The 16,343-nt window shown below is 37.5% G+C and overlaps 3 protein-coding genes across 5 annotated transcripts in view; 2 read left to right on the top strand and 1 right to left on the bottom strand.

The window, feature by feature from the left end:
• The first annotated feature begins 2,244 nt into the window (after positions 1-2,244).
• On the top strand, positions 2,245-11,276 carry LOC113231464. The gene is made up of 9 exons (XM_026465791.1): positions 2,245-2,403; positions 4,625-4,759; positions 5,435-5,557; positions 5,742-5,983; positions 7,398-7,527; positions 8,604-8,683; positions 10,249-10,423; positions 10,677-10,917; positions 11,036-11,276. Exons 1-9 carry the CDS (start codon positions 2,392-2,394, stop codon positions 11,173-11,175), a joined length of 1,278 nt encoding a protein of 425 aa, XP_026321576.1. The 5' UTR covers positions 2,245-2,391; the 3' UTR covers positions 11,176-11,276.
• A 73-nt stretch (positions 11,277-11,349) lies between these two features.
• Positions 11,350-13,998, bottom strand: LOC113231495 (TBC1 domain family member 31). The gene has a single exon (XM_026465821.1). The coding sequence runs from the start codon at positions 13,801-13,803 to the stop codon at positions 11,350-11,352; it is 2,454 nt and encodes an 817-aa protein (XP_026321606.1). The 5' UTR covers positions 13,804-13,998.
• A 994-nt stretch (positions 13,999-14,992) lies between these two features.
• Positions 14,993-16,343, top strand: part of LOC113231581 (espin) — a 217,325-nt gene continuing 215,974 nt past the window's right edge. For 2 of the 3 annotated variants that reach the window (XM_026465931.1, XM_026465930.1), the window contains exon 1: positions 14,993-15,443. In XM_026465931.1, the coding sequence (XP_026321716.1) occupies positions 15,010-15,443 (434 nt within the window). In that variant the 5' untranslated portion in view covers positions 14,993-15,009. The remainder of the gene's footprint in view (positions 15,444-16,343) is intronic. The other variant, XM_026465929.1, reaches the window with a different exon arrangement.

The raw sequence follows: 16,343 nt of genomic DNA, 5'->3' as shown, positions 1-16,343 counted from the left end.
GTTTCTTGATTATTTGTTACCATTAAGCTGATGGCTCTGAAGCCAATGCTTTATAAATAAATAATAATAATAACAACTTTTTAATAATGGTACGAAAGAAATCAAAGTAAGGTTAAAGTAATATTGTTTTAAGAGGTTGTGGGTGGCCCCCTGGGAATCGTAAATCCTATCTCTGTTAACAGAACAAATGAGAAGAAAAGTACCAATAGTTCTGTCAACAAAACTGTACAACAGAAGTAGTGGAAATAATAGGTGGCATCGCTCTAAATCATTCAAAAGTTCGACAGAGTTCAAACCATGTTCAAACCCAAACTCCAATTAAAATAATTTCACGTAAATCGTCACATTGAATAAACTCGGCTACTCATTGTTAAGGCGATTCCTCTGAGAAGAATGAGTAAGAAACTACGGATTGCTGTTGGTAAATAAACATTTGTGTACGTTTATCATTAACCGACTTAAAAAAAGGAGGAGGTTCTCAATTCGACTGTATTTTTTTTGTATGTGTGTTACGCGATTTCTCCACATTTGTGAACCGATTCCGATGATTCTATTTTTGTTGGAATGAGAGTAGCTAAATATTTGCTCCCATTTAAATTTGAAGGAAATATTTTACTCCAAATGTAGTAAACTAGGGTACGAATCCGGTTTCGCGCACTTTCCGGTAACCGATTCCAATAAAACTTGGCAAAATAGATGTAATTCTAAAAATTTATTTGAAGACTATAAGCGCCGGCGCTAACCTATGTAACGCCCGAGTGCAATAAATACCCTGGCGTTCTCCATTAGGCACGCAGTAAATAATAATAAATAAATATTAGACAACATCACATACTTTTTTCCGATCCCAAAATAAGTAACTAAAGTACTTGTTTTATGGAAATCGGAAACGGCGACGGTACCACAAACATCCAGACCCGAGACAACTAAGAAAAATTTTCTGCATCGACCAGGCCGGGGATCGTACCCGGGACTTTAGAGTTGACAACACCATAAAAGCCGTCGTCTACGCAATCAAAATGGAATACCTATTTGCAGTTATATTTTCCCAAATTGTACAATTATAAAATGATATTAGGAAGCATTAACCCGTTTAATTCGCTCTTTGGATGGAGGCGTCGCGAGCGACTCTCGTGTCCCCATAACACCCGTATGCGCCCCACAGTTTACATCCGGCAAAACCGGCCTGGGCGCTATCCATTTTACGAAATAAAGATAGAGCTATGCATGGTCGTCAATAATACTGCTTACATAACTCTTATAAAAACGACCGACTTTAAAAGTTCGTGGAATTACCATCAGTTGGCCAAGTTTTATAGAAATCTGTTACAGGAAAGTGCGTGAAACCGGATTCATCTTCTGGTTTGCCACCCTTAGAGGTGGAATATTTTGTTCGAATTTAAATGGGATCAATACTGAGGTGTCTGGAAAACTAAGAAAACTATCTGGAAAACAGGGAGGGTAATGTACGTGCCCCCCGGGGTGGCTCACCCGCGGCTGAGCCTGTAGAGAACCGGATGAAGTCTAGTGACAGAGGTCTGTGATAACCCTGTACACTGGCTGATCTGGGGTCAGAACCTGAACTTATGAGGTTTCTGTGTGAGGTTATAGTGCCCTTCTCGTATACCCTAAGGGTCGGTAGGAAGGGTCACTACGTACAATAAAACTATTTTAGAAAGATATGGGGCTGCTACATTTAGTACCAGCAGTCAGCAGTTATGTAAGCTTTACTGAGTATCGGTTTTCAAGGGTAAGGGTGCTGGTGAATTACAGACACATGAGACTAGTCAACTTATGTCTCAGGGTGCCAGGCGCAGTGACAGTGTCCCTTAGATCTTTGCGATTTAAAGCTCGGAGTGGCACTGCAACTACTATGAACAGGCGTGACGTTTAACGCCAGGCGCATGACTTGTTCGACCCTCTTTCCAACAAAAAATGAATCATCAAAATCGTTTCACAAATGCCGCCGGAGTTACCGCGTAACATACATACAAAAAATATACAGACGAATTGAGAACCTACTCCTTTTTTTTTGAAGTCGGTTAAAATTTCAATGACAGGTCAATGATGACAATTAATATTTTATATTGAATCTTTTTACACAATAAGCACAAGGGCACAAAGTAGTGACATTTTTGTGTGCGGTACTGTCATGAAAGGGTTAAGTTAATATTTTTAGTGGTACGTCTAAATAAATAGTTTTTTTAAAGTAGCCATTTGTGGGTAGTCACAAATAAACCTGTCCATTAAGTAAAATTATATAAATTCTGTTTTAACTTCTTATTAGCGTTTGACGTAATTATTTCAACTTTTACTGTTAATTTATTAGATTTATTGAGTGTTAGTTGTTGTTTGTTTAGTTTTTACTGATTACCATTGTGCGAAAGCATTATGTCACAAACGGTAAGTTACTCCAACTTTGTCACCATTATATATATTTAATAAAATAATAAATCATTGAAGTCAAGCAAATAGAAAAGTAATTGGTAAAAACTTTATTATTGATTTAAACAGCAATATTAACAATCGAGTTGTGTTTTCGCGATTGGTAGATATTGGAAAATTAACCTTTTGACCGTAGATAGACGCTTTAAAGCGTCAATGAAATCAAGTGTTATATCGACTCATCCAAAGAACAGAGCCCGATCTGACTGTACAGCGAAAATAGAATAAATACAGGTGTTTTCAGAATTTTTATATCACATTGCGTTTCTGAAATATAAAATCGAACAACAGTCAACCTGATTGCCACAGCGAAGAACAACGAACGAAATGTACAATGTCCTGAGAATAAGCAGTCTTGCACATAGGTTTTTGTTCTCTGGATGAGTCGACATGTATATTCTAGTTAAGTATGGATTCATAGTGGCAATTTAAGTTCAGTTATGTTTTTCTTTACCTTAGGGGAATCGAATTAATATAAACTTAAAATTCATAACATATCACATCACTCGACTTGACGTCTAGGAAACAAATCTAGTATTTGTCAGTGGCGGTCAAAAGGTTAAACTATTTTTAATCGACTTGTAAAAGGGAGGAGGTCTCAATTCGTCGGAATTTTTTTTTGTATGTTACATACACTATTACTCCGACATTTGGGAACAGATGTCGATGATTTATGTTTTGTTGAAAAGGGGGTATCTCAGTATTGTTGCTATTTCTAATAGGCAGTGGTAAATTGTTCCAACATTTTCGGAATAATAAAAACACAAAATCCCTCATATCTTTCTGACAAACTTAAGTTTTCACAACGCCACATAAGAACGGCTTCTCGTTTAGTTTGCCCTAGACACAACACTTCTGCATTTCGTGGCAGTTTCCGTTATGCTGCCACGAAATGCTGGAACAATATACCCCCTCCAATCAGGAACTCTAATAATGTTTATTCTTTTAAAAAAAACTATAGATTTTATTTAACAGAATTGCAAAAAACACATAAGAAATATTAGATGTATCATTTGTGTATAAGTGGATTTTGTATGTATATGTGGCCTAATTCGGTTATACTTTTTGCAATCAGTTCCAACTTTATAGTTAGGAAATAAGTAGTTTTTTCTTTTCTTTTATATATAATTAAGTTTGTTTGATAGTTGAATGGTGTTTGCATACATAACATAATATTATCAATTAATTATAAATAAATTATAAATAAATTAACAATAGGTATAGATATAGTTAAGCATCACACATTTTGTCGCATCATAAATTAATTGTACGCATATTGCGAATTTAAGTAAGTCAATGTTTTTGTAGTATTAGTTTAGTGCGCCTGTGACGCACTCCCTGGGCTCCGCATAATACCAGCGACGTGGCTGTTCTCAGCCACGGCACATGCTGAGCGGTGCCCATTCAGTATCAGTAATTTTAGTTTTAATTTATTTTTATGTACATACAATTTAAGGGTACTGAATAAATGTTTCTTTCTTTCTTAACATTTCGAGGTAGCATAGCGAAAACTACCACGAAAATTGGCCGCACAGTGTCGAGAGCAAACAGGCGAGGTGCATGGATGAGGACTTGAGTTTGTCATACAAGTACGATGGTTGCTTGGTCTTAATAACCCCAAATAGCAATACAGCAAAATGTAACTGGCGACGGGCTTCCATCTTCAATAAACTCGCATCATTCAGAAAAGGAGTGACGTATGCGTTCGACACGGAACAGGGAAACAACACCTGGCACACGCGCTCTGTAAAAGCTGAACAAGATTTCTTGTGCGAGCAAGAAGACAGCCGCTACACACGACATAGTGTCAACAATGGTTACATAGTTAATGAAAGCCTTACCGATAATGATGATATTCAGTGAGAAATGATAGCATTTGCAGTGCGTGGTAATATCGCATCCCAGCTGTAATAAGGCCACTAGAGTTTTCAGGATACAGGTTTAAAGATTCTACGACGAACGAAATTACTCGTTAACTCTTCTATGCTGAAATATGAGTTATACAATTTCATACACATATACAGGCACATGGGACTTTTCAACTTATGTCTCAGGGTGATGGGCGCAGGGGCAAAGCACCTCAGATCTTAGCGATTTAAAGCTCTGAGTGGCACTGCAACTGTTTGTAGTAACTTCAAATTCCTATGACATTGGCTAAAACTTCCGTGATTTTTTCCAGGATTCGTACACCGACGTTGTGGAGTTGTGTGCCATACTTGAGTGCTTAGGTTTCACCATCAAGTCGTTGGACACCAGTGGCGATGCGAATACGACCCAGGATGGGGGTACAAGGACCGTCGTTATTAATTGCCCGGTTTGTATTAATTTTACTAATTAAGGTACATTATGCACATTCTTACACACAAAGATAAAGATAATAATGATTTATTTATTTATTCAATATAACTTAATCTACTACAATAGGTACAAGTAAAACAAATGTAAATAAAGCTCTTAGGTTTTCGCGATTGTTACACATAGGAAATGAAACTATTTTTCCGCATTTAAATCGCGTATATTTGTTTTTTCAAACTAACCGACGTTTCGGGCGCTTTATAGGTCCCATGGTCACGGCTGGCAGTCAACCGTGACCATGGGACCAGGAAGCGCTTTTGGGCGCATGTTTCTAATGAGAAAGAAAGCCTTTCCGAGCTAGTGACGTGAAAACTATTTTTTAAGATATTATTATCATAATTTGTTACTTATTTATTACTTTCGTACACAAATTCAATTTGCCTATTTAAGCTATACTATGAACATTTCAATTGTGTGTACAATATGGCAGGATGCCCTGTGTCGTCCAATCATACTTCAGCGCGGTAACAACGCAACCAATGACATTAATACGCGCTCACGTGTCTATTTTCGCTCTCGACCAATCACACGTCAGCGCGGCGACAACATTTCTTTCTTTCATATAGGATACAGGATTTTCTTAGTGCGAGGTTATGAGTGTGTACGTTATTATTATGATTACTTATTATTTTAGACTTCAGGACTTCATGTAATCCTGGAAAGTGCATGTATACCTTGTACATGCCCCACAGCCAATGACCAGAATAAAGATTTTTGGCAGGTCTCTGGAATTGCTGGTGGGAAGCCACAGAATAAGGTATGATTTATACATTTTAAGACTATCTTGGTTGTTAAATTTCTCCTCCTCGATTCCGTATTCCTCACCACTGAGGGTGATGACTCCTCCGCAGAAACAGTTTCAGCATGACGACGCTGTGTCGTCTAAAAACTTCTAAAAACTTATTAAGTACCTAATTACTATAAAAAATAACTTGTTTTAGGAAACGGGCAGTAAACTTCTCGGATCTCTGCCAAAAGCATACCGCGAGAGATTGTCCAAAGAACTTCAGGATATGGTTCGCTCTATAAAAGAGCACAATGATTCTGATTTTGACAGACCTTCTGTAAACAGGTCTGCAAGTGTTGTAGAGTTGTGTAATAAGTCTGCAAGTATAGTGGACTTGGTGAAGGAAGGAATTAATAAATCTGCTAGTATGATCGAACTGGGGTCACCGGAAAAGAGGTAAGCATTAAAATAAAACTTAGGCCTTACGTCTATTGTATAAGGTTTGTATCGCGTTGAAGAAACCAAAATTGCTCAAACGATTTTTTTTTATTATTAAGATCGAAAGACATAGACAATGTTTTTAGACCCGATGGGACTTGAACCCGCGACCTTACTGCACCGTAGTATTGCTCTTACCAACTGAGCTACGGGTGACCGATAGTACCGAATGGGGGTCAAGTTATCTAGTTGTCGAAATCTCCTATGTAAGATCTTTGTACTTAATTTTTCGGCATTCTGAACCGCTAGTGACATCTAGTGAGAGATTTTAGAATCGCATCGGAGCGAAAAAGTTTTCTATGTATTCGATTTTTGTATCTCACTCAGAGTTTTAAATCGCAAAGATCTGAGGGGTGCCACCCTTATAGTTTCCATAGTCTAAGGTGCCACCGCGCTCGTCACCCTGAGACATAAGTTGACAAGTTCCATATGCCTGTAATTTCACCAAAAATTTATTTTTTATTAAGATGTATTTAGATGAATAAAGTTCGTCCAGTGCCTATCCTCACAATTGAGTTGATTTATCATCAAAAATGATACTGAAATTGGAATAAATATAAATCACACCCTTAGTGAAAAAAGGACACAACTGCAAAATTGGCAACTTTCCGGGAAAAATGTTTAGTGATTCTACGAACCAAATTAGTCGATAACTTTTTATGCTTAATTAGGAGAGTTGTAAAATTTCACATACTTATACATAATTTATTTTATGTACTTTTGTATTATTTTTATGATTTTCATGTCATAAAAACACTTGACGTATGTGATGTGACTTTATTATACCAAAGTTACGAAATATGTTAAGTTTATTATTATTTTTATAATATATCACGGAGAGTGTGCGTGCGATGGTGATAAATGGTTCATTCAAATTTTGCGCAATTCTCTGGAAAAATTATACAAATTTTTTCAGACAATTGTGGTTGACCTATCTATGTCTTATAAGTATATGCATGAGGCATATTTTACAACAACAACATTATTAGCGTTAATTCAATTACTCAAAGAAAGACTTAACGAATTAACATGCAACATTCTATCGCACACTGTCCGTGACATGTCTTCTACAGTACCGATATATAGGAACATTTTATGGCGATGTTCAAGGCTCTACAGCTTCGCGTCTACTAAATCCGAGTCACCTATAAGTCTCTTGTCACGCTGTATTAATGTATAAGAAAAATATCTGCTACAGAGCATCAATCGGCAAAAGCACGATACTCGCGTTGCTAAAAATTTCGATTAAGGTAGTTTACAACATGTTTTCACGAATAGATGAATAATTAAAGAAAAAAACAACCTATCAAAATACTATGTATACCTGCCAAAATAAAATTCTATAGATAGATGTATTGCTTCATTTTTTTAGAATACAGCACTTAAAAGTCGATACTCCGACCCGATATCGTTCTCTGGACACGTTGACGGCAGCAAAGGAGGGTCTTCTCCAGGCTCGACTGTACCAGCAAGTTGCTAACCATGAAAAGGGAGACGACAAGGTAAGACTTATGTTACCTACTGAACAATCATGAGGTTATCTATAGAGAGAAAGATTTTGAGCTATACCACAAATGAATAATAAATGTTAAATAACATCAATACGTTGTTTCCAAAGTAAGTACCTAACTAAAGCCTTTGTGTTATGGAAATCGGAAACAACGACGTTAGCACAAACACCCAGATCTATATAGATTATATAGATAAATACTTTTTGTACATTGACCCGGCCGGGGATCGAAACCGCGACTTTAGAGATGGCGACTTTATGAATACCGATGTGCAAGTCACTCGACCACGGAGGTCGTCAAAATGCAATACCATAATCTTCATATTGATGTTTTCTGTATAATATCAAGTGGACGTGACGAATAATTCGTACGCCTAATGGGAAGCTACTCGCCTGTTCATAACAGTTGCAGTGCCACTCAGAGCTTCAAATTGCAAAGATCTTAGGGGCACTGCCACTGCGCCCGTCACCCTGAGACATAAGTTGATAAGTCGCATGTGCCTGTAATTGTACCAGCACAGTCCCGTCGGTGTAAAGTGCCATTGAAGCATTATTTTGCAGCCTGGTTTTCGGCCGTTGTATTGCTGAGTAGTGCTGCTGAAGTACTTTTTTGCAGTCTTTTTTTGGATCGTTCGCTTGCTGAGGGGAATGTTCAAAGGTTGTTTGAAAATGATTAATGTTATTAACTTCATTTGAGCTCAGTCTCTTTCTCTTTCGTTATCGGAAAGGAAACGACTGAAGATTTAATTTCAGATTAGAGCTGTCAAATGTGTGTGTAATTTATATGTAGGTACAATCTGTTTGAAATTTAAGATGCAGTCTATGTGCGTTATTTCTCTCTGATAGCCCAAGAAACCGAAGAGCTGAACTTCTGTTTAGTTTTTGATTTTTAACTATTCATCCATTACTTTGATTTAAATTTTCACAATTTTCACACATTATTTGGTTTTTAATTCGGGACTTAATCACGTATAAAACATATTTTAATTACCTCGACATTTCGGACGTATTGCAACGCCCATGGTCTCGAATCATGGTCCCTTCGTAATAATATTCATCCATTTACAGGATAGTTTCCTAGCTCATAGACAGAGTACGTATACAATTAGCACACCTGGCAGTGTGAGGAGGCGTAACAAAACATCGAGGTAAGATTTTTAAACTTTTGTTTACTTAAATTTGTATTGAATTTATAATCAATTATTTATTGCAAAATTACTTCACTAGTTTGTTGTAATTATTAATATAAAGATCGAACACTTCATAGATTTCTTACATATGGCGCTACGCGTAAAAAAACGTCGTTGAAAACCAAATACAAAGATCCGACAACAAGCACATAGAAAAGTTCGTGAGGTCCACTGCTTCGTTCCGTGGCTTATTTGGCATAGCGTCTGCCACGGCGCGTCGGTTCGAATCCGGCCGGATCGAAGGAATTTTTGTTTACTTTTTAGAGAACTTGTATTTCTTTGATAACTGTTAATATAATAACTGCATTGGAGTGCCGACGTCGCTCCCGGAAGTCTTCTTTTTTGGGGGAGCTTGGGTGGCACGAGTAGGATCCTACACCCACCACAGGCAAAGGCGCTCGGACGTGGAGTTGCAGACAACAGCCCGTAACACTATATCATAGTTTCCCAAAGTGGTCCTAAAGAGTCCTAGCGGCGGCGGTAGGGGCCTAAAAAACCACCATCTATATAAGCTACACTTTATATACTTTTTTTCCTGGTGGTTAATATAAAAAATACATGTTGTCAATTGTTTTGTGATGGTGAGCGTTGAAATTTTTTTTATTTTGCCTAAGTGGGCGGTCAGCCATAAATTTTGAGAACCTATGCACTATATCATACCATAAAATAACTGTAGGGGTTGCATCACTTACCACAATGTGATACAAAGTCGGCGCCGTAATTTAACAGCGTAATTTTCAGTTACAAATTAATTCAATTTTTGTTTGGACTTGTGATTTGGAAGTAAAACTTTTGTGTGATGAGAAAAGCTTTTTTTTAAAAAAGACTCTCTTTTAAAAAAGACTCTCTTGACTCACCCCGTAACAAAACGCTTTACTGGTACAAAAAAAGGATACCTACATAATTTTCATGGGATTCGGTAACAGTTACGAAATCTTTGTAACTAATGTTTCGGTAGTTTGCGATGGTAAAAAACCCATATAAATTAAACGCTTGTAGAAACGCTGCAGTGGCGCGGCAGCTGCACGTCTGTAACGCTTCAGTAATTTTTAACCGGCTTCAAAAAAGGAGGACGTACTCAATTCGACTGTATTTTTTTGTATGTATGTTACGCGATAACTTTGGAATTTGTGAACCGATTTTGATGATTCTTTTTTGTCGGAAAAATGGTACCTTAGTATTGGTCCCATCGTCGGTTTCGCGCAGTTTCCGGTAACCGATTTCAATAAAACCTGGCAAATAGATGTAATTCCACGAACTATTGAGGTCGGTTTCATTTTTATAAAAAAGTTACAATTGTTAGTTCAATAGTTGTGACTGCGACAGTGACGTGCGCTTATCACAACAGTGGCGCTGCAACTGCGCTAGTGAATTATAAATATTGTATCAAAATTAGTAGGGGCGCTGCAACCTTTCTATAAGCGTCTAAGGCACCTAAGATTGGCAGGTTGTCTTCAAAAACCGTACGTGATTTAAATTAAACGTGTGACGCGAATACAACTAAAGTTATCTTAATTTTTCAGTCCCATCCATTCAACCGCATCAAATCTGCTGGACAGTTTAATCGCCGCCGAAAAAGCGGCAGAAGAACTACGCAACAAACTCGCTCGTCTTATTAAAGAATTTATGGACGAGGAAAAAAATGATTCCTCGATGTCCTCTTTGGTGTTGGACGTGTCTAAAATTTCTGTTTTAAAGGTATGTAGGTACATTTTGTGCTATTAAGAAAAGTCAATATCGTTTGAAAGAAGTAATACTTCTTTAATATTAAGTATGCGGCCAATACGTACATATTATTATTGCTATTATTCTAAGTCGGCCATCATAAATAATTAATCTATATGGTAATGGTGTACATTTTATGAAATTGACTGTACGCAGCTTACCTAAGCATCAAGTTATTAAAGCAACTAAAAAAACTGGAAAAAATTGTAATCATTTGCCTTTACAGGGTCTAGAAACATCTAAAACTCAGTTTGCATCGAGCCCAAATCTCTCAAGTTTGGTTGCTCGTGACGATTTGCCCAAAAGCAAATTGAAGCGATTTGAAAGCGTCTCTACATCCAATTTGGGTCCAAAAGCAATTTCAGACAAGACATCGAAGTTTAATCGTATTACTCCGAATTTGCTCAAAAATAAAGACTCCAGTCTTAAAGGTCAGAAAGTTTTAGACGGAAAAAGCAAGCTGCAAAGTAAGTGTAATTTAGTTTACTCATAAAGCTCGATGTCAATATTACAATAAATGATCGGCCCGCCACTGCTAGTCTTTGGAAACTGGTTTTTTAAGGATGTATATGTTACTTGTTCCAGGTTTATTTAAAGCAAAAATTGCGACTCCAGTTCGCATACCTAACGTAAAACCAGAAGGGAGTCCAAATCTTAGTGCCTCCAAGAAAAAGTTTAGTCATGTGAAGTCCACTATACCAAGACCAACTTCAAAGAAAGATTAGATTTAACCATTTTTTTAATTAAAAAACGTGTTCCAAGTATATCCGACCATGTTATCCTAATAAACAACACAATGAGATAGCATATTGTCACTTCTATTTTGTGCCTACAAATAAAATTAAGACCTCCCATTATAACACTTTAGTACGTGGTTAAAAATCATTTTACCTACAACGTCACTGATCTGATATATCACTTGGACTATATGTTTTCATTAACCTTTCAACTTCTCTCTCTAAATTCTCAGTCCTTTTGTCAATAGTTTTTTTCTTTATTTTCGATGATGATCTAAGAGGCTCCCGGTCTTTCTTTCTGTCTCTTGTGGTCTTCGGATCAAAATGATGTTTGCACCTTTGTACGATATTAGGATATAATAGAACATTTCTTAACAATTCTTCTCTGGCACTATTTCTAGAAGAGTCTCCTGTCCCTGCGTCATTAACAAGTTTTCTATCTTTTGGTTTTTTGGTGTATCTTTCTGATACATAAACGTTTTCTATACTATCGTCGTCGTCACTTACGTCAGATTTACTTTCTGGTTTTGATTGATCGTTGATGATTTTCTCTAAACTTTTCTTTGTCAGATCTTTGAGTGTTTGTCTTTTTTTGTTTCTTTGTGTTTGTCTCCTCTCCTTTTCTGCTAACTTTAAGCAAATCGTTGCTTTCGGGTAACCAGTGAATTGTTGGTAGCAGTGACCCTTTTCTAATGATATAAAGCTATTGAAGAACTTTCTTGGGTGTATCTCGTCAGGTGTTTCATTTACCAAGACGTAAATTTTTTTGAGGAATGCTTTTTTGCAAATAGGATTTTGCATATGATAGAAATGTTCAATTTGTTCATGGCTTTGTAGTTTTTTGATGGCATTTTTCTGCACAATGCTGTAGGCCACAACGGCCATCAGGATAAAAGCCGGTTCGTTACTCAGAATATGGTCCCAAAGAATTAACCACTCCGAGCAAGTTAAAATTTCGCTGAATGCCGTCTCCAGTATTTTTAAAGCGTAAACTTGACTCGTAACGCCGATCGCACAGAAATGATTCAGGAGTTCAGGATCATGCTCCCCAAGTATATTTTCTATCATGGACAAAATACTGATTGGTGGAAAAGGCGCGTATTCAAACCACAGTTGGCAAAAGTTGAAAAGCACTGTCGCCACGCACTCGAATAACAAAAGTGGATCTTTCTGTAAAACTTTCACAAACGGAAATACAAATCCTGGTAGAAACTTCATCACTCCAAATAATGGACACCAATGCGCTAGACATGAAAGTAACCTTTTCAAATTTTTAAGTGTAGTAGAACTATGTATGGTGAACTGTTTCTCAATGTCTTTGTACACAGGATGTATACCTTTATCTACTAAAGAAGAATAAGCATCTCTGTTTCTTGGCGTATTGAGAAGTGATCTCCAAATTATCGATCTGAACTTGTCAGGGTATTCACCGTATTCCATTAGAATTCTTCTTAACCGTGCGCTGTCCATACATATTCTCATTTTATGCTCAATTTCAGTTTTTAGAGGTGTTTCTATTGGCATACATTTATGTGCCGAAGTACTAGGTAGGTCGTTTTTGGGCTGATCACATGTATTGTTGGAAGCCAAGTCCATAACATACGACGTGTTGTAAATATTAACTTCTCCTAATTGTAAAATGCACAAGAAATATTTGCCCGTAGGACTTACAACAAATTTTCTAATGCCTGATGATTCGTTACGTATGCTGTGTAAAACAGTCATTGATTCTAAGTCTAGCATGTAAAGGACACAGTCACTGCTCAAAATTGCTAGAATTTTGTTTGCACCACCATCAAAAACCTGTGGCACGAATGCCACTTGTTGTGCTCCAGATATATCATATTTTGACAGATCTATTGATTTCAGTCCTTTCCAAGTGTCCATGCTGAAGAGAATCAACGTGGCTGTTAGACCTGCTATTGCCATTGCTCTACCATTCATCGTAAATGCGACATTCTTTACGTGTTTCAATTCATTTGGTATGATTTGTTTGACAGATTTCATACTCTCGTGCTTCCAAATCTGTATAGTGTCGTTTTGAAAACAAGCTACGAGATATTCGCCACCAGGAGCAAATGTGATCTGTTGTATATGAGCTCCCAGGTAGGTGTTAAGAGTAAAATACTTGGTGTAATTATTTTGTTCCCATAAAATTGCTTCCACGGTGCTTGCTGTTAGTAAATTATTTGATTTGTTGTTTGAAAAAGAAATGTTCTTAACTGGCGCTGTGTGACCCGTCAGAGTAAGTGATATGTTCCCAGTTTCAATATCTAGGAAGTTTACAGCGAATTTCTTGGCTGCAGCTACTACTAGCATGTCTACGCGGCTTGGTACAAAATGTAACGCAGTGCATGGGCCGGTGACACTGGTGAGTTTCCAAAATTTCAGATCGGAAAAGTCTAAGATGAACAAGTTACCAACGTTATCGGCGCATGCTAGTTTTTCGTGCAGATCGTCGAAAGTACTGGAGGAAAATCTTATCCTTCGACACACCCCGTTCGACCCTCGCACTGTATGATGAAGCTGCAGGATGACACCATCTTTCGGTTTCGATTTTAGTTTGATATCAAACTTTTCGAGCGTCTCGTGGCTTCTTTTTATTACTTTTTCCATTTAAGTGTAACTATTACTTCAGTAGGTGCAGAAATATTTTAATTTTAACAATTTACACATTGTGCACACTTTTGTGTATTTAAGAATTAAATACACAATTCTGTTGCGAAAAATATTTAAAATTTGGCGGAGTCAACACAAAAAGCAGGATAACGTCATTCAGCCAACCATCTTTGTCACCATGACAACTAGTTGTCAACAAACAAAACGCCAAACAAACGTAACGTTCTGATTTAGGCAGCACGTTTTCAATCTTGAATTTACTATATTACATAAATCTAATTTTCTAGTAGCCTCAGTAGGTTTTATTTTATTTATGTAGATAACGTACAATACTTCTGGAAGACCTGATGTGTAAAATATTTTTGGCATAACATTTTTCTACAAAACATAATAATCTGCATGAAACGTAAGATATGAATATTAGCTTTTTTATTTAAGTAATTAACTTAGAGAAAAAATCTTTTAGTAATCAATAGTTTATATCGAATTACTCCCTCATTAATTGTAGATTTTGGCTTAACATTTGCATACTTAAACTCAGTATCTACTTTGCCTCCTTTAGTGCCTTGCCGATCCTCGTTCACCCATCCCTTAGAGATAAATAAAAATAACAGTTATTGATTAAAACATTGTACACTAAAACACGTCTGAATACATATTATTAACTCAACATTAGAATACAAAGTAGAGTCGTTTACCTTCGCAAACAGCGCTATTAGCTTGTAGTGGGTAAAATGGAGCGTTGGCTACGGCTCATGACCCTGATTATTTTCAGTCGTGCCGTATTTTCTCCGTAACGTTCCGTTTTTTCACCTCTCGGGGAAATGCGAGTTAATTTGACGTAAAGCGATTATGGCGGTTGCGCGGTCCGCGACCGCGCGCCGGCGCAGTGTCTGCGGCGGCTGCGGACACGGCGCGCGCGCTTCCACGCACCTTGTCGATTACACTTTATCACCGATCGCCAAAGCGACCGCGATATTTCAAATGACAGAATATGCACGCTCCGCAAATTTCATTGTAAACTTTTACTGAAAAGTTTATCCAATGAAAATCTGCGCAGCGAAAAAATCTCGCTCGTGCTGAAAAATCGTGCGGACGGGAAATCGTTGTAATATTGCACGGAATTCCTCACTAACGAAGCGATGGACAGTAAAATGGGTTTTCTCTGAGATTCCTCGGCGTGTCCGGAGGCTAGTGCTGCATATGCCTACCTACCGCCTGGTGGAGAGCGCCAACGCGTTCGCTCAGGTTCTGACTCGGTTTAAAATGTGTTTCCTTAACGTCCTGCGCCTTCACGTGTCTCAAACGCAACGGCAGAAGCGCTTGTACAAGCAGTACATGGAGCAGTTGGCTGGTGCGTACGTGGAGCGGTGCACGGACTTGAATACGATGCACTGGGACCCGAGATATACATTTCGTGTGGGTACTCCGGACTGGAGGTACTCTATGTCGTGTGACGACGTCTCGTGTGAGTCGGAGGCGTCGCAGTCCTGCTGGTGCTCAGAGTGCGACAGTGGCAGGTGTTCCTCGCCCTGCTGCTCCGAGGTGATTTTCAATGGCGGGCAGCACGTCAGTGGGAAGATAGTGAGTCAGCATGTTTGCCGGCGATTCCCTGTCTGCTATCCCGGACATTTTGGGTGAGTGTAAACTGAGTACAAACACTTTGTAATTAATATTTTGTGGTATATTGTTTCATATTACAAATTGGTATTAATTAAATATTATTTTTTCTTAGTTTATTGCGAATCGATTCTATAGCCTCTACAAAACTACGTACTTGCAGTGTTGAACGATTTACATATGTACTCTACGTGTGAATCTATAATTTATATAATGACTCTATCTTCAGTGCATAACACAGTAACACTGCAAAGATCTCCCAAATTATTATTGCATTTAAAAATGGCATCATACTGTCCATTTTTATTACTATTCTTATAGTTTACAATTTTCTCGTCCGCATTGATAACTTTGTAATATCTACAGTAAGATACAATGTTCTCAAGCATAGATAACATAGAAAAACTTCCTCCAGTCAACTGTAACTATGTTCATAGTAATGTAAATTGCTCTATGGGAACTGTATTTTAACCTTTACAATTGTAAGTTTTTATTGCGCAATTGTTTTAAATTCCTCTTTTATTGTCGATATAAGTAGTTAAAACGACAGCTACCAAGATGGAAATATTTTGGGGCGGCGTAATTATTATATTATATTCGGCAAGCAATACAATAACTTTATATTTCATTTTTTTTTATTTATTAAGGCTTTGGCAAAGCCATCAGCCTAAACATGAAGTTTAATTATGTTTCTGTAAATATGGCCGCCACAAAGAGAACAGGCAATTCGAGGCGGCGTGCTTGGATTGACTCGGGATTCCTTAAAACAGGCCGATACGGGTATTCTAGTTCGAGATTCGTATAATTTCGCGTTTTAATCTTCGATTAAGGCACAATAGCACTATCCTATTCCACTTTAAACTAGATTTCACAAAATAATTGAAAGTCAAAATAATAACGACACTTTTCACTCCAAA

This window comes from Hyposmocoma kahamanoa, unplaced genomic scaffold (genome assembly GCF_003589595.1).
Source record: "Hyposmocoma kahamanoa isolate Upper Pololo Valley unplaced genomic scaffold, ASM358959v1 65, whole genome shotgun sequence".
Taxonomy (NCBI): domain Eukaryota; kingdom Metazoa; phylum Arthropoda; class Insecta; order Lepidoptera; family Cosmopterigidae; genus Hyposmocoma; species Hyposmocoma kahamanoa.
Note: the sequence above shows the minus strand (reverse complement) of the source record. Positions and strands in the feature narration are given on the sequence as shown.